The 25363-nt window shown below is 37.0% G+C and overlaps 1 protein-coding gene across 1 annotated transcript; it reads right to left on the bottom strand.

Annotated features, from left to right (window-relative positions):
- Positions 1–90: 90 nt before the first annotated feature.
- Positions 91–25363, bottom strand: CDC16 (cell division cycle 16). Its single transcript, XM_075739121.1, has 18 exons — positions 25173–25363; positions 22953–23007; positions 20708–20805; positions 20157–20195; positions 19024–19164; positions 16984–17143; positions 16234–16328; positions 15444–15577; positions 13645–13724; positions 12223–12272; positions 11456–11529; positions 8872–8997; positions 7981–8133; positions 7313–7376; positions 5506–5567; positions 3279–3414; positions 2297–2387; positions 91–1169 (listed from the first exon to the last, which is right to left on the bottom strand). Exons 1-18 carry the CDS (start codon positions 25218–25220, stop codon positions 904–906), a joined length of 1872 nt encoding a protein of 623 aa, XP_075595236.1. The 5' UTR covers positions 25221–25363; the 3' UTR covers positions 91–903.

The following is a 25363-nucleotide window of genomic DNA, read 5'->3' on the forward strand; positions in this document are numbered from 1 at the left end:
CGGATGGACAAATCACTATGTCTGAGGCATACACCTTCATTTTTCTGTGGATCAATGACATTTAAAAATACCACACTTAAGACACTTGTAAAAATGGTGTATGTGTATTATTCAGTTAATCCTTTGCATTGACAAAACAACTACATGTAAGGAGAATGACTGCAGTCCCTACAGCAGTACGCTGTGGCTTACAACTTTATTATAAGGGTAGTTGCAGGTAAGACTGATTTATCTTAATGTTTATGCCATTCATGTTTGTTGTCTAGTCAGCTTACCAAAAACAGTTCCTTAAATGATCTTTCAGTAATACAATATAGAATCAAGAACCAAAATTAATAACTAGTAGAAAGTATAACAAAGTAACATGCTTTGTCATCAATTAAATGTATGCCAAATTAGAGTCAAATGATGGAAAAACACTGAAATTGCTCCTTAAAGGAATACATAGGTATAAAGTAGTAAGTATAAAACTTCATGGATTTTTTTGGTCTATTTACTAAGAAAGCATTCTTCACAGACAGGATGAAAACTCAGAAGCCACAATAATACTATATTAGACTGGCTATTCAATTTAACAACACCGTTAACAGTTCCATTGTTAACTACTATTTTTAAACCTTCACAGTCTTACTGATGGCAGACACATTGATCAGTAAACAGTTTAAAAAAAAAAGTGAATTTATTTTTTACTTCATCATGTATGATTAGTTTTGTAGAAATAGTCCATCATGTATACTTTTAAATCATCCTTAAGGCAAGCATTATTTCTCTGGCGTTAAATACAGAGTAGTAGTTGGAATTCATATAAAAATAGCAAATTCTTGAAAGTATAACACCATAACAAAAATGCTAAAACAAACATATTACACTGAGACAAAATGAGCTCTCTACCAGGATTTATGGTCACGTACTATGGTCTGACATTGATGTTTCTAACATCATATCACTTTCATTCATTTCAATCTCAAATGTTTCTTCCAATGGACGACTGGTATCTGTACTTTTCCTTTGATGCGATGTCTCTAATGTTACTATACCACTTTCGTCCAGAGTTTGTCTTTCTATGTCAAATTCTCTGAAATCCCAGGGAGGTGAAATTATGTTCTTTAATGTTTTCATTGTGTGTACATCAAAGTCATAACATCTTAACTTGTCTTTGATCTCTGTTCCTAGGAAAACAGTAAAACCATTAGTTTATTCCAAATGAACACTATCCCCTGGAAAAAAAAAAAAAGTATTTCAAAGAAATTATCATCCAGAAACTACTATGATTCTCTGCTTTCAGACTGACAGGGAGCTGTTGCTGCTTAATGACTGAAGTTGACTAGAACTGTCAAAATCCAACAGCCTCCTTTTTGAAAGAACCACAATGTAAGACATACAACTCAGATTCAAAAGTCTGTTATTAGAAGTAATTGCCAATTCCCTTCCCAATTCTCTAAGAGACTTTTTTGTTAAGTTACACGCAGCATGATTTGCATTAATGCATATCACACAGCTACATGGTTCTTCCAGATGCGTTAACCGACTACATATGGAGCAAGACAATATTGAGAAGAAACATCTGCTTCAATTGTGCAAAAAACTGCAGGAAAAGCAACAGTGCACACAGATGGCTTTTACTGGATTCAGCCTCATTTACATGCTTGACAGGACATCAACTGTGTTCGTTATAGATAAATCACTAAGTTCAATGAAGCAGAAATACGTCCCTATAAAGTCTTCCTTTTGGGCAGAAAGCCTTCAAGAATTTTTTCAAACTATGGCAATGCAACATATTATTGTTATGAAGCACTTTTTTTTTTAACTGAATGTAAAGCTGTAATTTGGGAGGCAGAATTTATCCTGTCTCCACAGTGCAGAGTTTTGACATCGTGAAATGCCTTGCACGTATCTCTCTACAGCAGCATTAGCTGAAATCAAGTCCTCTGATTTTCTAACTCCATTATTTCTATTTCATTTTTTCTCCATTACCTTTGGTTTCTAAGCTGCCACAAATCAATATTTTCTATAAAAGAAACCACCACCACCTCCAATGGCAAAGTGTTTCCTTTCTTTATACAGGTAAGAATTTACTGTGATGATGCTTACAAAGAACAGTGGTCACCTGCAATTGCTGCTAAGTTCTGACTCATTAAGCCATTTACAAAAAAAACCCCAAACCAACAAAAACCTGAACAAAACCATACTCTACTTTCTAAGTTAACTAGGTAATGGTAGACAGTCTGTCTTGCTGTAAGATTAAGACTCTCAAAGGACTCAGTGATTTTAAGAGTCACATAAGTGAAAGACTTACCAATGTAGGCTTCAGAATCACCAATATACATTTCTATGCAATGTCCAAGCATTGTGACTGAAAATGTGTCATCCCTCCTAAGACCAAGGGCCTATTAACAAAAAAGTAACAAGTATTCAAGTAGCAACTAAAACCATTTACATCTTAAGTCCATGACGCTTCTGAGTTTGTTGTTTTGTTGCTCAGCAATGCTATCACAGAGCATAGTCTTCACTGTAAAAGCAAAACATTACACAAGCAAAATAATACTGTCATATGAACTGGCTGAAGTGCAAAAAAACCCCAGAAAAGGATATATGTACAGACAGATAATCATTCACAAATCATGAATTATAACATACTACTAAAATAACGATTATAAAACCTGTGAGGAAGTTAATTTTGTATAGCTAAGATACAATCTGTAATGCAATAGATTGAGACATGCTTAAAGTAATTACAACTAAATGTATGTACTACAAGCTTCTAGGTAAATAGAACTTCAAGCAGTCAACTTGAATGCTGAAAATTCAACTGAGGGAAATTCACTGTTACTCTATGAAAACCTGAGATCACCAAAACTGTCCTGCAATAATTACATACAAGGATCATATAATACAGATAAATCTGAGGCAACAGAAAATATCATATCTTTAAATGTTGCACTTGCTGTAAAATTTCTACTTCAAGGCATAGGTTGGAAGTATTTGGAAGTATTTTAAATCATTTCAGCTGCATGAGATTATGTACGTAAAATGTATATGACAATTATGATATTCAATTAATTTATTAAACAGAAGGATCCAATTACTAAGTTTCACAAGCGGCCATTTTTTCACCTAATCAATAGAAAACGTAACATTTTTTTGAAAAAATCTTCCTAAGATTATAAAATAAACACCAATTTAGAGGCTGGAGAAGATGTTGGTTCTCTGTTTCAAAAACCAAACCAGGATGAATATAGACTCTGTGACCAGCACTTTAATTTAAGCCAGTTACATACCGTATGAAAATAGTCGATTGCACTTTCAAAATTGCCCATTAGACTATGTATGTAGCCAATGGCAGAGTAAGTAGAAGCGTTCTGAGGAATTAGTACTAGAGCCTGGCGATGGTATTCCAGTGCTTCTTCGTATTTCCTGTTAGGGTTAAATACAGAAGATCTATTAGTAAGCTTCAGGGTGAAAGGTGTTTTTATAGTATTGTATCGATATTTTCTTCAGCTCAATGGCACACAGTCCTACAAGAACTTAAAAATTATTACTTCATACTCTGAACATAATAGAATGCACAAAAGACTCATGGATATTGAGAATTTTCTTCCTCAACATAACTGAGAAATCATTGTTTCCCTTATGTAGAACAACAGCTGCCTACAGCTAGGCCCCATTTGCAGATGATCTTCGCAATTTGATGTGGTAAATCGCTTTAGATGTTTAATAATGCTCATTGTAACATTAGCTTGCTTTCTGTAGCTTTCATTTTTCTCCCCAGGGGGGCGAAGGAGCAATACAACACTAAATCACTCATTGTTCAAAGAGAGAAAAGCTCTCTGGGCAGAAGTTTCCCAACCCTTCAGTGCTACATACGCTGGTACTTTTGTCACTTCCATTTTTCTACCATCTGTATCAGAAAAGAAGGTTTACACAGATCCCTAATTTCTTTCAAATATCAGTCACCCTTCCTTGGAAAATTATCCATTAATTAGACTGGTTATTGCATTTGTATTCCATAACACAAGGATTAAATGTACATTACTCTGAGAAATTGTCACATTTGACATCCTGGTACAGAGTTGTTAAAAATAAAGATAGCAATTGTCTATTCAGAAGACATTTTAATGTCTATAGCTATAATGAAATTATGCAAACAGCAACACATGAAGTTGTTAGAGAGCATTAAGTAACAACTGAGGCAGAAAAATTATGCAACCGTTTGCTTGCTGCACAAAACTTACCCATGATTTGAATTTTATTTTCACTCATAGTATTTGCCTGTCCAATTAACTACCACTGTATTTTAATATGCTGCTTTCAGATTTCAGCCACATGCTAGTGAGTAGACATATATCCAGTAAATTTTTTCATAATGTATTATGAATACTAGTAAATTTGCTATTAAAGATTTTTTTTTAATTGTCAAAGCATATGTACAGCTGCCTAAATTCTCAATCTGATTTTCTTGAAAGATGGTTTACAAGGATGTAGAAATACATTAGGTTGGCTTTCTGAACCTGAACAAGTAATACACTGCAAGTTGTCCTAAGTGCGATGTAAGCAGTTGATAACTTACTGTAGAAATTAAAAAAAAAAAGACAAAAGGAATTATAAATGATACAAGTATTTGAAAAAAATCCTGCAATTACAGATTCCAGAAGCAGTGCCTTTTGTTTGATCTTGGCAGAAGAAGTAACTATTAGACTTCATTTTCATTATGAAATACGGATGTATAATTGGCAATTCAAGCACGAAGCAATTACTACCAAAGCCAAAGCAGAAGTACAACTTATATCTACCATAATCACATTCTCATTAGCAGCTTTGAAAGAAAAATTACAGTATATACCAACTGGACAATTAAAACCATGACACACACACAAAAAAGATATGGTACTGATTATACAAAAGAAAACACTGGTTAAAATGAGACTAAGGTAATTAATGAGAAAACATTTCTCTATGTTAAAACTGTTAAAGCTTGCATATGTACTTAGAACTTTCTCTTTTTCTAGAATGGAAATATGAAATAGTTCTGTTCTCAAAAACCATAAAGTAGTATTTTATTGCTGTGTTAATGTCACTGCATATTTCACTTCAATTAAAAAAAACCAAACCCATAAGCACAGATCCAAGCAATTAATCAGCACACAACTGCCTTTGTTATTTAAATCAGTGGACATATTCAAGTATGTCAGGACTGGGACAGTAGCCAGTTAGAATTCAGACCCATATGAGGATCTAAAAGCCTACAACCAAATTTCTATCTGATAAGAATCAACAGTTAAAGAAAGGATTTTACATTAAGTACTTTAACTTGTGCGTAGTAAACTGGATATAAAGGACGATTAATGTATTTACGTTCACAAGCTGATTTAGGGAATCTTGTTCTTATAAGGTGCTTCTACACTGCTCTCATGTGGTACATAATCTTGATATTAATGAGAAGTAGGCCTAGAGAAAACACATTTGTGTATATTCCAGATAAATGTAGCTCCAATACTCTCTGCTTACTTGAGTTTTCTGCAGACATGTCCTAAGTTGTTCAATAAAGGCTCCCACTTATCAACTGTTACCTGCAAAGTAATGCAACAATTCAAATAACTGCAGCTTCCCAGATTATAACTGAATTTCGTCTACTTTAAAAAAAAAAATTACAAATGAACAAGTCAATTCATTCATGACCAAGAAAAATACCACAACCATTTTCAATTCTTTTCAAAACACATATTTGAGCTCAAAACATTTATTCAGTAACTAATTTTTCTAATTTTCCATTCTCCAAACCCAATTAAATTTCTTTAAAGGGTCAGCAATAGTAAACTTGGATGCAAACCAAACAAAATATGTATTCTACTTAACTAAAAACCACATTAAGTCTCTCGGCCTAGGAACACCGACGATCCCCCAAATTAGGTGTTTGAAAAACAATCATGAATACTGAAGGTCTGTTTACTGTCTTCTCTATAGTCTAACTTCATCTGCTCTAAATAAATCAGCTCATTTACAAGGCACACAGAAGACAATCTGAGCCAACAAAATCCTTAAAAACACTTTTTGCTGAAAAGAAAAATCATTTGGACTCAATTGCATTTCTAACAATGTAAGAGCTTCTCTGTATCTCTGGTTATTTTAGGTGTTTCCCACTCATAATTATAAATTTCCCATTTGTGTGTTTATAGATATGTTGATATTTAGTACTTGTCAATAAACAAGAAAAATACCACACAGAAAAGAATTTAGGGATATGCATAAATTTTAGCCTAATCTACAAAGTTTGTGGCATTTGCACAAACAACAATACAGCTTTAACTAAAACAGAACAACCCTATTTATATATTGGTGAGCATATAAATCAGTATCTGTGCAGCTTGTTTTAGTAAATGTGTGCCTTGTCTGCATGAAGATTACATTTTTTTTCAGCACTTTCTGCTTTATAGGAGATTTATTGTGCTCTAGAAGCAATTTCATTATCTTGACAGGAGATGCTTTGTTAACAACCATAGTAGCATGGGTGGTGTTCTCATTAACTAAATCTGAGCTAAAAATTGAGAAAATCTATCCTAAAATTCACAGGAAGCCTGTCACAAGGTGGTACTGCTTTCATTAAGGCATCTTAAGTTAGTCTAGTACAATGTGTTTCTTTTAGACAAGATGATGACACACAAATAAAATAAACAGTACTACCAATAGGTACAAGCTCATTTGTGTGTTCCAGTTTTTGAGGAATTGGGGTTGTAATGCTTGACTTTCAATTCACAAAAGCATCTGAACTACAAGCATGTTTCCTGACAAACATTTTGTCCGTGCTTATTTTGATTACTCTCAGGAAGTCAGTGAGGCATCCTTGGTCCCACTCCCACACAGTGCCTCTACCTGGTACAAAGAAAACAAATCCACACCTACAGAATTACGTCCAAACAAAAGTGGAAGTCATTCAAGAAATGGTTATCACTTAAGGTGGCAGAAACCACCTGCACACACGTACCCAGTTCTAACCTTGGGTCAAGAACCATTGGTCTACTAAGACCCAAGACTCAGACCTGGATTCCACTCTCCAGTCAATGCTTTTTTTTTTTGTTATTATTTCATACAGAAACATACTTTTTGCCTTTTCCTGTAGCACTGAAGATAATGTGTCATGATTCTCATCTAAAACCCCAACATACTCAATTACAAGTAGATGGTTGAAGTTTTAAAGTCAAATTTATATTGTATTGCTCCTATCTTAAAATAAGCACAACATATTTTGTCACAAGATATTACAGAATTTCCTGGAGTATTACAAATTTATGATTGTGCATGTTATTAGGAAAAATACCTCATTTCCAATAGCTTTGATTTTTTCCAGTGCATCAAGAAACCACTTTTCTGCAGTTTTCCAGCTAAGAATTGAGGGGGTGGAAGAGGAGAAAAGTAAATTAATGAAGAGTTTTCATTATCAGCATGAGAAAACCATATTACCAGGAACAGTTCTTTAACATTATTTCATTATATGAGTGAAATTAAATGTAAAAAACAGTTTGGCTATATTTTCCATGTGCTCTTGAGAGCTAACGAGACAAAGTTAAAAAATCAGAAGCAAACCAAGAATATTCACTAAACACTTCTTATATCTGGGTGGTTTTGGTTTTTTTTTCAGAATACATTTGGAACCTCCTGAGCTGACAAAATGTTTTGCTGTACAAAATTTTATACCATGTGTGCACTTGTGTGTGCAGACAGATGCCTCTTCCAGGCGTGCAACTGCCCAATGACAGGCACACACCAGATAATAATCGATCTCTGCATGTTCTTAAGTATTAAAAGCTTTCCTCATTCAATCTTAAACAATGAAGAATAATGTAGAAAGCAAGGGTTTAGGGTAAACACTATCTAAACTAGAACCAAAAGAAACTACGGTTCAATGTACTTTAGTAGATATATTAGCATATTACACTTCAGAATAATCCATATTTAAGATTGTATTTAATCCTGTTGCGAGCTTACTCTCCATTTTGAAATGCAACCACTCCAACTTCATGCATAACAAAAGGATCTTCAGGTGCAATGCTTAAAGCTTGGCTGAAAAACCTTTCAGCTAACTTCGAGTTGTTGGTCAAACCATATTCCAGTCCAATATAGAGCATTGGCAAATGACACCTGAAAAAAACAAACCACAAAAACCCAAACATGCACTTATCAGGAATGGTGTCACAAACTATAAACAAATGCCAACCGTGTTTGCATATGTTTATGTACATGCAAGTGAAAGCTGATTTAAATGCACTACTAACCTAAGGGCCAGTTGAAAAGACTTTACATGTTAGTTATTGATGAGAATTTGAACTCCAGTACGTAATTGTAACTTGCTCTGGAATTACATGTATTTTCTCCGTGTGTAAGTTAGTTCTGAGGGTTTTTTTTTTTTCCTAGTTTCCTTCATACATTTCATTTACAAATAGAATATGGAAGAAGTCATAATTAAAGGGATTACATTTACTAATAACTACAAGCAAATACAGTAGTTTTACATGCAATATGACATGAGTAGCACACTACCCATTTTACAACCTTCTCCACAGCATGAAACAGCTGTTCAAGATACTACTATACAGCAGTTTATGACATGGTATGACAAAAATGATTCACAAATTTCAGACAACTTTCAGGTAGAACATAGATTACCTAAATATAAATCTTGACTTTAGAACTTATAAAATCACAAATAATGCAGTTAAATGTAGATGATTAAATTCTTTGGGGTTTTTTTTCTTCCTTTGTTATCTACCAGATAATTGTTGCAAATGTAGTCCTGCTGTTTACAGGGATATAGATCAACATCTACACTATTCATGGATTAATTTTAATTTTTTTCTGAATAGGACATATTTGACATACCCTTTCATGAGCTGTGCAGCTGTGAAGTATGCAGCCATTGCTTGGTCATGCTCACTCTCAACTGCAAATGAATGTCCATATGCTATCCATGCAGGTCCGTAGGTTCTCTCAAGTGTCGTAGCTTTGCTAAAAACAAAAGCAAGTCACAAGTAAACACATCTGAAATTAAATGTCATCTGCTTCAGATGACTACTTACGCAGCAATGCTATGCCACAATTAGGTATCTATTAAGATAGATAGTCATTACCACTGTAATGACCAGTGGTAAACAAAATTAATTTTAAGAGTTCAACAAAGTATTCAGCACTTAAAAGTATCACACATTTTCAAGAATTCATTGCATTGTTTCTGTTGTTGTTCATGGACAGCAGGAATTATTTGATATTACAGAACGTAAACAATGATATAATAGGTGAATTGGGCAAAATACAGAAAACAGTAGTAGTGACTCATAATGTATTACAAAATTCTAGTGATACAGTTCAAAATAAATTTATTCCAGCAAATTTAAGTTTCACAAGCAGGATATGAAAACACCAAATGAACACTTAGGTTGAACTGCATTTTGAAATTTTACCATATACTTATACTAGCCTTAATGAAGACAAGTATTTATTTGTCACACAGCAGACAGTTGCTGCGCATCAGAGAAGTATGCAGAATGTGACTCAAGTCCTGAGCTGAAGACCTGCAACCTGAGCATCAAGAGTGCAACCTGGAGTCTTTACAAAAAGATGGACTTGACAGGAACATTAGAAAGCTCTATAGATTGTTTTCTCAGTCTGAAGGTAAGGGCATTCATAACTAAAGAGCTGATGACAGACATGCCCAATCTTTTCTTAAAAGCTTCTGACATAAGGATCCTACGTGTTCCACAAATAATCTATGCTATTGCTTAACGACTTCATTTTTTCCTATCATTTAACCTAAATCTTGTTTGTCAAAGTTAAACCCATCATTTCTCATCACAGATCCTAGACAACAGTTGGTTCTCTGTCTCCTGGGACATAACTTTACATATTTGAATTTTTGCATCTTCCAACTCTATATCCTAGACATCTTCAATCACTTCAAGAGCCTTCCTCATTGGCCACCTTCTCCAGAACGCTTCTTTTCTGCCTTCTCTTGAATTCAACTCAAATGCCTCACAACCATCTTGATTTCTCCACACATGTTGACTTGTCAACAGTGACACATTACAATACAGCCTCGTTACTGTTATAAAAGATGGATTGTGTTCTACCACAAATGTTTTCCTAATTGGAGCTGAGATGAACTAAGCCCTTTTGCAAGACGTGAAGGATACAGATAGGTCCTTCTGGAGCAGCCAGAATGATGCTTCCCTCATGTGATCCTGGGCACTGCCCAGCTGTGCCTTCTGCCCTGTCCAGCATACTCCAGCATGATGGTCCGTGACTCCAAAACAATGAGCTTGTGGTTTTATCCATGGTACCTCCAGATCCTTTTCCAAAAACTACTCCCTAGCCCACAGTTGTCCCTAGCCTTGTAGTTGAACACTACCATTCTTCTCCAAGAAATCTGGGCATCTTGTTACTATTTCACTTTTACCAGACCTTTTTTCCTCTTTACCATAACTACCCTGAATTCTGATGGTTCGGTGGTTTTTTTTTTGTTTAGGTTGGGGTTGTGTGTGTTTGGTTTTTTTGGTTGGGTTTTTTTTTGGTTGGGTTTTTTTTTGGTTGGGTTTTTTTTTTGGTTGGGTGTTTTGGGGTTTTTTTTTTTTCTTTTTTTCTAACACATCCATAGACTCTACCTGGCTAAGGATGCTTGCAGCTTTAATACAGATGTTCTTTACTTCACCACCAAAACACCTATGTCACTCAGGACAGCTTCTTGAAGAATTTCACACTGGTACTTGTCAGGAATTTAAATAGCTTACTCATAATAACCAGGCATTTCAATAGGCTAAATTACTAACCTATCTTTACATATATTGTCTATAAAGGTCTTGAGAAGAAAAATGAAAGCCTTACAGGTTGATTTAAGCCTTCTCAGTTTAAAGCTTACAGCACCAAAACAAATGCCCTACTTCACAGCAAGGTCCTGCTCCCCAGTGACGATAATCAATACACATACAGAAGACCTACAGTAAAGAGCACTGGACTGACTGATCAATCAAAAAAGTCCAAGGCTGCTTGTGCAAAAAAAGAACTAGGCACAGCCAAATGTTAGAATTTTCTATCTAACTCTTCCCTTTAGGATATGAAGCCTGAACTTGGGAGAATCCCTGAGTGTCTTTGAGCTAAGAACTGAGGCTTGATTACCTAGCTGTAAGCTTGGCAGCATGAGCAAATGCAGGGACTACTACTGCCCAGAACAGGAAGGTGACTGCCAAAAGAGATTCCACAGAAGTCTGTATGTCATTTTGAAAGTATCTTGATGGTTGAGGTCTAAATTGCTACACCAAAAACAGGATGTCAACAAAAGGAATATTTTAGTAGTTACCAGTTTATTGAAGCTTCTATTTACTTTATGAACTTACAATCAATCGTGAACATTAAGCATTTATTTAGCCAGTGAGCAACAGATTCACTAAGGAAAACTGGAAAAAAAGATATTTACCTGAGATATCTTCTGGCATGTTCATTTTTGTGGCCAACCATGAGATAGTAGCACCCTACTGCAAACCATGACACCTAAACATTAAAACCAAACAGAATGTTATTAGATATATCACGATGATTTTAGTGAAACATCATCATACGTGATGCAAAACAGAGGAACAGATTATAATTAGAGAAGTTAAGAACATTTTCACTGAAATCACAGTCAGCTTTTCAAATTATTTGATGTATTACAGACAAACTAGACCTGCTGGCATGTACATCTCTAACTGGGTTCATTCAGCCTCATGAAAAGAGAACTAAGTGAAAAGCTTATTGCTGTCTTCTATTATTCAATGGTAGGGAATACAGAAGACAGCAATAAGAGGTGCAGCATCTCAGAGGTGCAGTGACAGGATGGGAGACAATTGGCACAATTTGCAACATGGGAAATTCAGACTGAGTAAAAGGAAAATGAAGGGATCAAACACTGGAAAAGGTTGCCCAGAGAGGCGTACACATTTATTACTGTAGCATTTGTTTTAAATTATTATTCAAAGCGAACACCTCACATTGAATGTATTTTACTGGTACTTTGTTTAAAAAAAAAAAAAAAAAAAAAGAACCCTGGTATAAGAAAATTACAATAACAAAAGGACCAAATAATTTTTACTAGCTCCATCCAGAAACAGATTTTGAATTCTGTTGCTCAAACTGACTATTACAACTTTTATGTGCTTTCACCTAGAAAAGACTACCAGGCAATGAAGACTTAGAACAACTTACAGGATTATTTGGGTACAAGTCCACCAGTTTGTGAGAAAGATAGAAAAGCTCTAAATAGTGGGAAGAAACAAGAAAAGAAAATTAAAATATGCCAAAATATTAAGATGTTTCAAGCCCTTTAGCTTTCTATACAAAATATCCAGAACATCTAACGTTATTAATGCATAAGTGAACAAAAATGTTTTCTGGTTTGTGATAATACTTCAAACTGCCTCAAAAGAGATTCAGTTTTGCAATTAACTAAAAAAAAAAACAAACCCCAAAGCCACAATAACCCATAAGTCTTCACAGCATATAAAGAAACAGCTATACATCCCACTCCATAAGAATTCTGCAACAACTTATTAGAGTAACTTACAATAGATTTTCTAGTAATAGTGGAAGTAATCAGATACAGGCTAAAAATTCTATTGCCAATGCAATTTCAAAAGAAATAGCATTACGGTACATGAATTTTCTATTTCTTCAGAGTACAATGCTCTTAAATTGATGAGTTTGTCCTGGAATACTTTGCATCAATTCTCAGCTTCAGAAAAATAAAATATGAAAACTGGCTTACAAAATACTAACTTATTTACAAAATGCTTCTCAGGGCAGACTTAGAAGAAAAATCAGAGTATTGGCCACATTTTCAGATGTAGTTGACTGTAAAGTAACTGAAAAGTACATTCAGTAAACATTGCGAAGTACTAGTACACTTAATGACCTATTTGTATACATACAATGCACTATCCTTTGAGAGACTGCAAATCACATGAGCTCCTTAGTCTACTTTCCAATTGGTTTTAAAGACATTCAAGCTTCTCACTTGATTTGGATGTTTATATGCAGTCTGGAATAAGAAAAAGCCATCCCAGCTGCAAGGAAGCTATTCTTGTAATTCCAACAAAGGTGCTGAATGATTATTAACTTGTTTGAATTAAAAAGAGGCCTTCACAACAGCAAAGGCAAGGAGAGTCTGGATTTTTTTCTAATATGGAATACGAAAGTCCACCTAAGCGTACACACTGCTGAAGAGTTCCTTCTAGTTTAAATTAATATATTTTATTCTTGAGCAGAAAAAGTACACCTAGATACTCTAGGAAGATCACTTCAAAACAGAAATCAAACAACAGAAATGAAGCAGTGCAGCTCACTAACTTTCTGGCTACACAACCCAGTGGTTAAAAGATAGTGACACTCATGATCACGAATGAATGACGACTCTTTGCACAACTACTTCCCCTCCCTGCCCCTGCTGTCAGCTCTGAAACTCCCTTCTTTTCCAGTTACCACTGTTTTCTTGAAATGGCAGGTAAGAGGAAAAATATATGTAATTTTTTTAAACGGTATATAAGGGGTTTTCTTGGCATCCTTAATTCTTTTTTAAAATTGAAGCTTTACAATCTTCTTTTGACTCATATTAAATGTTGTGTTTCTTACCATTTGCTTTATTAAGCTCCACAAGTGTCCCTATATGCACAGGTAAACAATTTGCATGGAAAGGATCTTTTTCCATCACTCTAAAAAAACAAAATAAAATAAATCTGCAATGCACATTTCAAAAATTTTTCTATGCTATAAGCAAGCTGCTTTTATAGTATGTCATGTTTCAGTTAATTACCACTTCAGGCACTGGAAAACTATTTGTGACTAGAAGGTAACTATTAACAGCATAATAAAGGCTATCTTAACACCAGAAAAGTATCTATTAATTTAGCTTAAAAAAAAAAGACAATAACAGAAGATTCTGGCAAGCTGAATATACAATTAGAAAACCAGAATACAATGCACATTTGTTTGCATGTCACTTCAAATTTAACCAGCAAACAGCAAGCAACAACATTTCCGTTCAGCTTTTCCATACGTTTGACAGCAACTTTCAAGCAATAGTCCTCAACTTCCTGAGCTTAACACTAAGCAGCATGCCTTAGGAAACATGTTTAGCTCAGATTTAAATTTTTATTTCCTGTGGCATTTAGAAGTGGAAGATAGTCTCACAGACAACAGACTGCATGCAGGACATGGCTTGTAGGCATGTGACCTTTTCATGAGCATTTGGTGAACTAAGCAGAGGGGAAAAAAAAGATGTCTTGAAATCTATTCACAGAATCTCTTAAAACAGAAGTACAATATTATGACTCCATTCTCTGAGAAGTACACTTTGAAATAGTTCAAAGTTTAGCAGACATTTTTAAATAGTTCAGAGTATTTCAAATGAAAAGTATAAAAGAACACATAAACAAGTATATCAAATGCTGTCTTGAAAGGAGTCTAAAACTTTGAAGTTATATGGACTTCCCTGACTCTCATTTCCAAGCTTTAGCATCTGTGATAGTCTCCTCCTTAGGAGACATTTACTCCTGCCACTTTCTGCTAGACAAGGTGTGGCAATTAAGTTTCAGAAACAAAGATGTGATAGTATTATTTTATTGACTTAATTGGAGTAATTTATTTCAAGAGGATCATGATTTTACTCAGATGTTTAAATTCACCCTAACTGTCAGCATTCTCTACAGCCTTCTCAAAAATATTCCCCGTACTGGGCTCTGTGGGATATTCTACATAGTGATGTAGAATAGCTTCAGCTAAGAAAAAGCTGTACTATTAAAAAAACCCAAACAAAACCTCTTCTATTTTATACCACTAATATTCTGATACTATGCATTACATACATACACAAAAATACAGTTTTCTTAAAAAGGTAGTTGTCAGGCCAGCAGAACAAATAGCTCAACCACGTGTTCAGATTTGCAGTATCTGAGAAGCAACCCATATTGTTGTTCTGACCCATCTGACAACCGAGCAGCAGCATATGCCCAGGCTACCTAACAACTGAGACGCAATACTTGGCACATCAAAATTAACGTAACTTTTAATCAGCCAGAGAAATCATACTTCCTAACTAACCAACTGATCCAAACCTGTTCGTTCTGAAGGCCAAACAATAAGTAGGTAGAGAACACACAAAACTGAAGATACCAGAGTAAAGAAGAGGGTGGATGACAGGAAGTGCAGCACAGTGCTGATTAATCAGAGTTTTGCTTTGGATACTTCTGCTACATATCATAAAAATAATGTGTCTTGCCAGACACAAATGACACATTTTAAATACCTGAAACTTTGTATCAAATTGTTATGTATGTCAATCCATTGAACAATGACATTCGCTTTAAGTCCAGGCATAATTATTATACTTCACCACATGAGAAAAAACCCTCGAAGTTGCTTTGTATACTTACACTGAAGTAAGTTTGTAACACATTTTGAAATCACAGTTATAATAATGTCTTTCAGCTAAGGATACTACCACATCCAGGTTTTCCTGAAGACCATCTACTGATTCAGGAATCAGTGTTTCACTGGGTTTATTATACTGAAAGATAAAAGAAACAACATGTGAAATAACAACCAATCTAAACTCAGATTGTATAAGTATTAATATTTTTAGTTCTGAAAGAATATTTAAGAAGCATTAAGCTTCTTAAAATTCTTAGTTTTAAACTGAAAGTCCATAAAACACGTATTTGGTAAAATGGTTCTTTACAATGTACTTAAAAGCTCATTTAAAACATGAAAGATGCTTACCAGTGTAAACATCTTAAATGTAGGTGTAGAAATGAATACTGAGCAATATATAGTTGGCTTTCAGTGCTCTCACGTTATCTTTGGAAAAAATAGTCTGGAAATATGTTGCTATATCCTAGTATTTTCAGATAATTGGCATTTTGCCTACGTTATTAATGTTCTTTTTCCTCACCTAGAAGTTTCTCAAAAAATAAAGCTTAAAAAAAAATTAAAAAAAAATCATCAGATTTTCAATTTGTTACCACAGCAGAAAATAAGTTTACACAAAACTGTTATACTACCCCCATAAAGTGATATCTACTGCATCATAAATTTTAAAATAACCAACACTACAAAGCCCTTATTTATTCCAATGTCTAGAATAAATGGAATACAAGAAAATTTACATCTGAAGTCAAGACTTTCAATCCATTCTCCAGCTTTTTAGTCAGTTTGGGGGTTTACCTTTTTCAATTTATTCTCAAATAAAAAGTGAAGCAATTCTTGTTCTTCTTCTGTACATTGTCTACTAAGAGGTAGAGATTCAAGAAGTTCTTTTTCTATGTGAATTAAAAAAAAATAAAAAAATCAAAGTGGTCATATTACAGAAGAAACAGCAAGATTCAACATTTTAAGAACGCAGAGATACAAAGAATTTTATGATGCTCATCCTGAAACTACAAGGAAGATAACAGTACAGATACACTAAAACAGATAATACTTTGAATTATGGAACTTAGTGATCGAATTCTTAGTTTTTCCTTCTAAACTTTTAAATGAAATTCAATAAAGATGACATAATACGCCACTATTTTTATTTATTCTACAGGTCAAATTTTATCACCCAGAATGCTCTATTAAGCCATGCCCACTATAGCTAAGCAAACACCAGGAGGGTTTCGTGGATTCAAAGTCTGTGAAGTTGAGAACACAGGAAAAACATTGTTTAGGCTGGCCAAAGAGCGTGGGAGCTTCCAGAGCTAACAAACAGGACAGCTGGGTTACCTTGTTTCTTTTAATTCTTAGCACTGCAAGACTGAAAAATAAAGTTCAAATGTAAATTTGCGCCATTACAATTTTAATTTAATCAATTTTCTATCCTTAACATTTCAAAGTCTATTACTTGTAGTATTGCTTTAATCTTTATCCAGGAAAAAGGCATATTGAGAAAGCAGCTAAATTTTACTTGTATTTGACAAATATTGCTATCCAGACCTTCTTGTGCCGTCAGCATATGGTGCGATGTTAAAAGATCAAATGCTTCAAAGCAGTAAACATCAAGCTTCAAGGCCTCTTTGTAGCTGTATGTCGCTAGGGTTCTATTATCCAAAGCATCATAGATCTTCCCTCGCAAAAGGCATATAGAGCTCTTGATCTGGTGGAAAAGCAGGGCTGGAGGTCAAAGACTGAATCAATGTTTGCAATTTGGTTTTGAGCACAAATCAAATGGGCTCCCTGAAAAGTAAAAAGCATTTCATGTATGATGGAACCTGGTTTTCTAGTGCTGTCTTTAAATAAAATACTGCCTCCACTGTCTTAAAAAAAAAAATCAAATGAATGCTCTGTCAGGTTATCCACTACCAAATGAATGCATGCTTGAACTAAGTAGAGGGAGGACAGAGTTTATCTTTTCTACTTCCGACATCCAGCGCTCTGATCTCTGATATTGAGTTTAAACTATTTATACTAAATTCCCTTCACATTCAATATAGGGAAATTGTCACTTCCAAAGGCGAATCACTTCTTTGTTGACTATTAAACCACAGATTTCAGGCAAAACAAGAATGACTGCAGTAGAGATGAAAAAGGCCAAAGCAATGGACTCAACTATTTTGAGCAGAAAAACACTGCCTTCTTTTCAACCCAAAACATAAATGTTTCAGAAACAATACTAGTGAAAGATCGTTATTACCATAGTTATTAGACATCTTAGCACAATTTTAACTAACACGTTCTTTCAAAACTCCCGAGATAGGTGTTCAATTCAGTGAGAAGGCCACAGGAGTGTCAGCAAGTTACTTGGAGAAAGTTGACACGTTACGCATCTAATGCCATCAGACTAACCAGACAGACCAACTCTCTGGGGAGCCTACACACTAGAAACAGTACCGCTGCGTTAACAACTCATAAACCCCAGGGGGCTGCTACAGTGGTGATACTGGTACCAGCTCAGAGGCCAGTCACTCTTACTATGGAACTAGTGTCTGTGCAAACTAATCAAATTAAGTTTGAAAAAGCTACATTCCTAGAGAGGAGCTTGATTTAAAATTTCTTGTAGTGGTACCCGTTTCAGTAGTTCTCTCCTTTGGCAAACCAAATCCATCCTTTATCACAAGCATTTGTGAAGGTAAGGACTGATAGAAGTTGAGGGGTTTGGCTGGGTTATTTTTCAGTCAAAATAGTTTCCCAATTTAGTTCAATAATCAGCCACCCAAACACTTGGGCCAGAGTACCATGAAATAGGGAGCGAGAATGAACAGCCAAAGGACTGAGGACTTCTTCCTTTGCTTGTAGTGGTAGCTTAAATGTTCCCATTAAGGTGCACCACAGTAACTCAGTCTAATCGACTTCTCCCTTAAGCCTGTTAATATCAGGATTTGAAATTTAACCCATTTTGCTACTTCAGTATCACAGGCCATCTGTCAACCACCTTCACTGTGGTTTCAGCTAATAAACTTCAATTCATAACTCCGAAAGTAGACTCTTCAGCCTACACGTGATACTGACCCCTTTTAACTGTGTGGCTATACAGAATTTTTTCACTGAGCTTCAAAAACTTCACCTTCACCTCACATAATTTTCAAGTGTGATCAAAAAAAGTGTCCCACTGAGAACAACACTTGAGTGATTAAGGAAATATTTCATTAAAAATATCTAGAGGAGAAGAAAACTTGCTTTGTTACCTCAGAACTTGCAGCCCAACTGAAAGAAGTGTTAGCTTACATTATCAAGACTGAAATTGCAACATAGAGCTGGAAGAGTCTAAAAACCAATGCTAGATCATGAATTTCCTGCAAAGTGCCTGCAAGTAAGTTGTTGAAAAGCACTCTTCATTTTGGCAAACCAAGTTATTTTCATACAGGCAAGCTAACACGCAACTTCTGACTGTAAGAACAATTCAGCATTTTTGAAAATTATGTTATCTAAAAAGAGAAAGCTTAGAGTTTCAGATTCATACAGCTGTAAAATCACTTTCCAACTTCATACAGTTGTTTTCTCAGTTATAAAAGTATTTGTTTTAAAAATGTCACTTACAGAGGATTGTGACATCTCCCAGTCTGTGGTAGAGTCTTTCAATCCACTTTCATCCTTCAAGTACTTTTCAAAAAGTCTTTTGTTGATTGGTTCTTCCATATCTAGAATATCCAGGGCCTGTTGATGTTCTTTTGCAGCATACTAGCCAAACATGTGCATGTAAAAAAAAAAGAAGGTTGGATTTGAAACATCTGTACATAAAGCACCAATAAACACAGTGTCACATTTCAAAGGCACAGATTATAACAACCAGTGCTTATCAGCAGGTTTTTCATACGTTCATATTCTTATTTGGACATATGTTATTTTACAATTGCAGTCAACTATTTTACTGGTCATCTATAATATGCAAAAAATAACAAAATTAACACCTACAGGAAAATCTATTATTCAGCATTATGAAATCACAGAAGCAGACATGCTTCTAAAAATAGTTAATAGAGGTTTTAATAAAATACAATCATCTTATTCTATAAGCAGGTCAGTATTCTGTTTCAGATTTCTATTTTTAATCTACCAATTGGTTCAGTTGTCTTGTGAAAGCACTGCATTTTACTATTTACGTATCACATTTTATACAGAAGTATAAAGCTGCTAACTATATTTATAAAACCATAAATCACATCTCCTCTGGTCAGACTACAACCCGCCAATTAAAACAGTAAACACGAAGACATGAGACAAAAATGGTCTAACTATATTTATAAAACCATAAATCACATCTCCTCTGGTCAGACTACAACCCGCCAATTAAAACAGTAAACACGAAGACATGAGACAAAAATGGTCTAACTATATTTATAAAACCATAAATCACATCTCCTCTGGTCAGACTACAACCCGCCAATTAAAACAGTAAACACGAAGACATGAGACAAAAATGGTTCACATTCTTCCCCCCACAAAAAAATACAGGAGTATTTTCTTTCCTGGGAAAAAAGGTCAGTTGGATTTCTTTAGAACAGTACCACAATGGATACTCCGGCAACCATACTGAAGGTTAAAGAATGAAATCAACTGTCACAAAATTTAAACCTGTTATTCCAATGAACATAGACATCTACACTGTCTGCCAGGTACCTAATTTTATTTTGTTTGGTTTGTTTCCAATAGAGGTTAAAACATGGACTCACGTGACATCTAGCTGCAAGGTAGCGACACGCTTCATATAACTGAAAGAGAAGTTTCATACATATTAGTTACAAAGAGAGAGCACGTTTACTTACACTGCTAGACTCCATTTTGCTCTCTCCTTTTTCAGTTGTATGGCTTCTTCATCCCCTTCACCTCCAAAGACCTTTCCTGACCAAAATGACTAAGCCTGTAACACCTTCTCTATTAAACTCTCAAAGGACACTTGCTTCACTCTTGCCTTCACCAGTCATTAGCAGAGCGGAAGGACAATTTAAACAACTACACCTGAAGTGACACTCCACCTTCCCATACCTGCTGCAGTTACATCCTTGGACCCCTTCTCATGTCTGTGACCCTATCTGGGGACAACAGTTTCAATGTGGTCTGTCGAACAGAGGGCTATACTTGGTTCACATAAACTACATCATGCAGGTATTTTAATTACATTTCCCATAACCCTTATCCTCTGATGGTGAAGAAGTCACTGTACTTAGCAGCAGAGGTTTAAAAGTGGAATAACAGTAGTAAGTCTTTGACTAAAATGACTTACCTTATCCAACTTACGTGACCGAAGAGCATGTGCTGCCCTATGATACTGAGCTGTTAGGTAAAGACACTGGGCCAACCAGTAGATGTCTTGTGGTTCCTCTAAAATAAAAGAACAAATTATAAACTATTTATTTATATTATAACTTTAAACACTTTCATACGGAAAACACGGTCAACACGGATTCACCAAGGGGAAATCATGCCTGAACAAACTCATAGCCTTCCATGATGGCATGACCGGCTGGGTGGATGAAGGGTGAGCAGTGCATGTTGTCCCCCTTGACTTCAGCAAGGCTTCTGACACCGTCTCCCATAACATCCTCACAGGCAAGCTTAGGAAGTGTGGGTTGGATGGGTGGACAGTGAGGTGGGCTGAGAACTGGCTGCATGGCAGGGCCCAGAGGGTTGTGATAAGCGGCGCAGAGTCCACTTGGAGGCCTGTAGCTGGCAGGGTACCCCAGGGGTCAGGATTGGGTCCAGTCTTGTTCAACATATTCATCAATGACCTGGACAAGGGGACACAGCGTAACCCCAGCAAGTTTGCTGATGACACTAAACTGGGAGGAGTGGCCGACACAGCAGAAGGCTGCGCTGCCATTCAGCGAGATCTGGGCAGGCTAGACAGTTGGGCAAAGAGGAATCATATGAGGTTCAAGAAGGGCAACTGTAGGGTCCTGCACCTAGGGAGGACTAACCCCAAGCACCAGTGCAGGTTAGGGGTTGACCTGCTAGAGAGCAGCACTGCAGAGAAGGACCTGGGAGTCCTGGTGGACAACAAGCTCTCCATGAGCCAGCAGTGTGCCCTCATGGCCAAGAAGGCCAGTGGTATCCTGGGGTGCATTCAGAAGAGCATGGCCAGCAGGTCGAGGGAGGTTATCCTCCCCCTTTGCTCTGCCCTGGTGAGGCCACATCTGGAGTCCTGTGTCCAGTTCTGGGCTCCCCATTTCAAGAGAGACAGGGAACTACTGGAGAGAGTCCAGCGGAGGGCTACAAAGGTGATGAGGCCACCTGAACATCTCTCGTATGAGGAAAGGCTGAGAGCTGGATCTGTTTAGCCTGGAGAAGAGAAGACTGAGAGGGATCTCATCAATGCTTATAAATATCTACAGGGTGGGTGTCTAGAGGAAGGGGCCAGACTCTTTTCAGTGGTGCTCAGTGACAGAACAAGGTGCAATGGGCACAAACTGGAACATGGGAAGTTCCATCTCAATATGAGGAAAAACTTCTTTAGATGTTGTGGAGTCTCCTTCTCTGAAGATGTTCAAAACCCGCCAGGATGCGATCCTGTGCAACCTGTTCTGGGTGATCCTGCTCTAGCAGGGGGGTTGGACTCGATGATGTCCAGAGGTCCCTTCCACCCCTACCCTTCTGTGATTCTGTAATATTCACTTTTGCTTCACTAGAAAAGTGTTTTTCCTCTATTTTATCATCCTATTACAAAGTTTTAAATATATATATATATATATATAAAAAAAACCTTATAATATCTATCAGGGAGAGATTAAAATGAAAAAATAATCAGATTTCAAGTTCAAAGTCATCAGATAGCACACTGGACAGTGACTACAAAGGATCTCATACTAGAGGTGTGTCACAAAGAAGAGACAACAGTGATACAGATCTAAAAAAAGCAGCAGTTGTACGTGACCCTGCCCTTGGACACAGGGCAGACGAAACCAACCCAGAATTCTGTCTCTCAAAAAAGATCAGTGGGAACCTACCAACAGCGAAAGTGAAAGCAGTAGACTTTTGCAACTTGAAGTTATGATTGCAGCTTAGTACTCTCCTACTTTATTGGCAACCAAAGCTTTTGTGGGATCAAGCCCCTAGAACCATTTGAAAAATTGTAAATGGACCATGGCTGTAGGCAGACAAAGGCTACACTCAAGTGGTAAACCTACATTCTATTTGTTACCCAGAGCAACAGTGAATCCTGTAGGAAACGACCACTGCCTCTTGTAGCTCTTTGTTTGTTTGGTTTTTGCCTGTTAAGGTAGGCAAACCTTAAGGTTTGGCCAAACATTAATTTCAACACGAAGTTCAAAAGGAAAGGAAGATTGGCCCTCCTCTACTTGGAAAAATGGCAATTCAAAGATCATACAAAAAACTTACACCAGGCTCAGAACTTCAACATTTAGCCACACAGCTTTAAAAAAAACAACAACAAAAAACCCAAACCAAAACAGAAAACAGACTATTATCAGAAAGAATTTAATAAAAAAAAAATGTAAAAAGCAACTACTTACCATGAGACAGTGAAGCTACTTTGTCTGCCCAAAACAGGGCACTTTGATACTGCTGCTGTAAAAGCATGACAAAAATAATTAGTATTTATTTGGGGTTAGCTTTCCTGGATTATTTTGAAATATACTGTTCATCATTCACATTTAATATCTTATGCACGTAGTCTCTAATGAATGGCAATTCACATCTGAGATCTTTATTATAAGTTCAAAAAACAGTTTAAAAGGGCCAGTACTATAATTTCTAAAGTATATAAAAAGGTAATTTGAGGTGGAAGTTGTTCATTTATTTTCAATAAAATGCAGGTATCTTTGACCATAAGGTATGAGCTACATAATAGCAATAGGTCATTAGCTGATTTGCTATCACTGAAAAAGTAGGAAGAATCCCCTCATTCCAGTTAAAATAAATGCTACATTTTAGAAGAAAGAGAATACTGTATACAAAAAAGAACATATAAATTACTTCAAGAAACTTCAGCAGCACCATCTCTGATTAAGAAATTCTCCAGTCAAGATGCTTTAACCTCACACAAACCATACTCTGTGTGAATTTCCCTTACCCTTGGATATACAGTTTGACCGTTAAGTCTGCAGTTCAGAAGAAGTGGGTGAAATAGAGAAGACTGGTGCCAACTAGAGACCTGACAGAAGCATAGTTTGCAGGTATATCCCACTAACTCAGCTAAGGTTGCCATCAGATTTGGGGTGCTAGGCAAAACCTCATAGAATTGGATTCTCCAAGCAGATAAGCAGGGGCTACTGTTGTTCCTTTTTTATCACTCTCCGTGCTATCAGGCATAATATACTTCTCAAGATCTGCTGGACATTTAACAGATATCCTGCCATTGCAAGGACTCACAAGACTAGAAAAGTCTTGATCACTTTTGGTCTTTCCCACAACATTACAGTTGTGGGGTTTATTTACAATCTTAGAAACTGTTTTACGCTTTTGGAGTAGAGATTTGGCAGACTTTTCTGAAATGCACATTGATGGTATTCTAGTCATCACAAAGCACAAAACACATTACCTAACTGGCCTCTTCTATCCTGTGGTCCCACATTTCCTATTTGATTGGGATTAAGAATGCCCAGCAAATTTGCCAAGAGGATAGTCTGGTTTCAATCTGCACTCCCAGGGAAAAAAAACAAAAGCAAAACCCCACCAAAAAGAACAAACCAAAACCCCACCTATGTAATAGCTGTCTATGAGAACCAAGGTTTAAATAAGGCTCTCAACACCATGAAAGAAGGGCATAATCCAGGCCTACAGAGCACTATACAATTTTCGTTGAGCAGTTCCACAGTACTGTAAGCTGACCACATTACACAAAGCAGCAGTCTCATATTCCTCCCAACGCCCCTTCCTCAGAACTGCACAAGCATCTATATAGCTGCGTGGCAAAGCAGCTTGGTGAATCCGTTTTACTCAAATGAGTACAGCAAAAAGGAAACAATAAAATCCACCAAATTAACTTGGGTCCACAATCAATCTTCCTGTCAGGCTCGCTGGCCACACACACATGTTTTTGCTAACTGAAGGGATGGGTTTCTCTCAGCAGCGATGCCAGTACGAAGTCTTTGAACCAGAAATAGAGCAGTTTCATGCCACACTTAACCTAATTCATTAATGCATTTTTCCTGATTTTTGTTGTTGTTTTTTGCCCTGTAGCAACATAATTGCTGAATCCATCAACAAATGAAAACAAGCGTGCTCTTCTTACGGCAGTCTACAGAGCCCTACGTTAGTACGATGGGCATCTACAATCACCAGGTAAGCACGGCCCAGCTTGCACAACCCGTGCGGGAGGGATCTTGCAAACCTGCCTTCGCTACACAGCAGCCCCATCGCTCCCACAGCGGGCTTTTCTCCTCCCCCTCCTCCTCTTCCAAACGAGGAAGAAACCACGAACTCCCCCGTCGCGGTCCTGGGAGGCCACACGCTTTAGCTCCCAGCGGAGACCGCACGGGCGGCGCTTCCGGCCCACCGCACTCCTCTCCCACCCCCGCTCCCTCCTTTTCTCGAGGAAATAGGGCATTATTTCAAAATTAACCCGCACCTTCCGCGGCTACAGGGGCTGGCACCTCCCGCCCCCGGGCCTCCCTCCCCCCCGGGAGCCGGGCCGAGAAAGGCTTTGCCTCGGGGAAAGCCAGCGGGCCAAGCGCCCCTTCCCCAGCAAACCCCACCCCGCACCAACGGTCGCTTCTTCCCCCGCACCTCACCTGGTCGATGTACTGCCGCACCCGCTTCCTCAGCCGCTCCAGGTTCATCCTCCCGCGCGGTTTGTGGGTGAGACGAAGGGAAGGCGGAGGGAGGCAGCCCAGGCGCCAAGCCCGCCGCGCTGGGAGCGCTGGCCTCTCCGCCGCCCGCCCGGCGAGGCGCCCTGCCCGGCGGTGCCGCGCTCAAACCTGCC

Source organism: Balearica regulorum, chromosome 1 (assembly GCF_011004875.1).
Source record: "Balearica regulorum gibbericeps isolate bBalReg1 chromosome 1, bBalReg1.pri, whole genome shotgun sequence".
Classification (NCBI taxonomy): Eukaryota; Metazoa; Chordata; class Aves; order Gruiformes; family Gruidae; genus Balearica; species Balearica regulorum.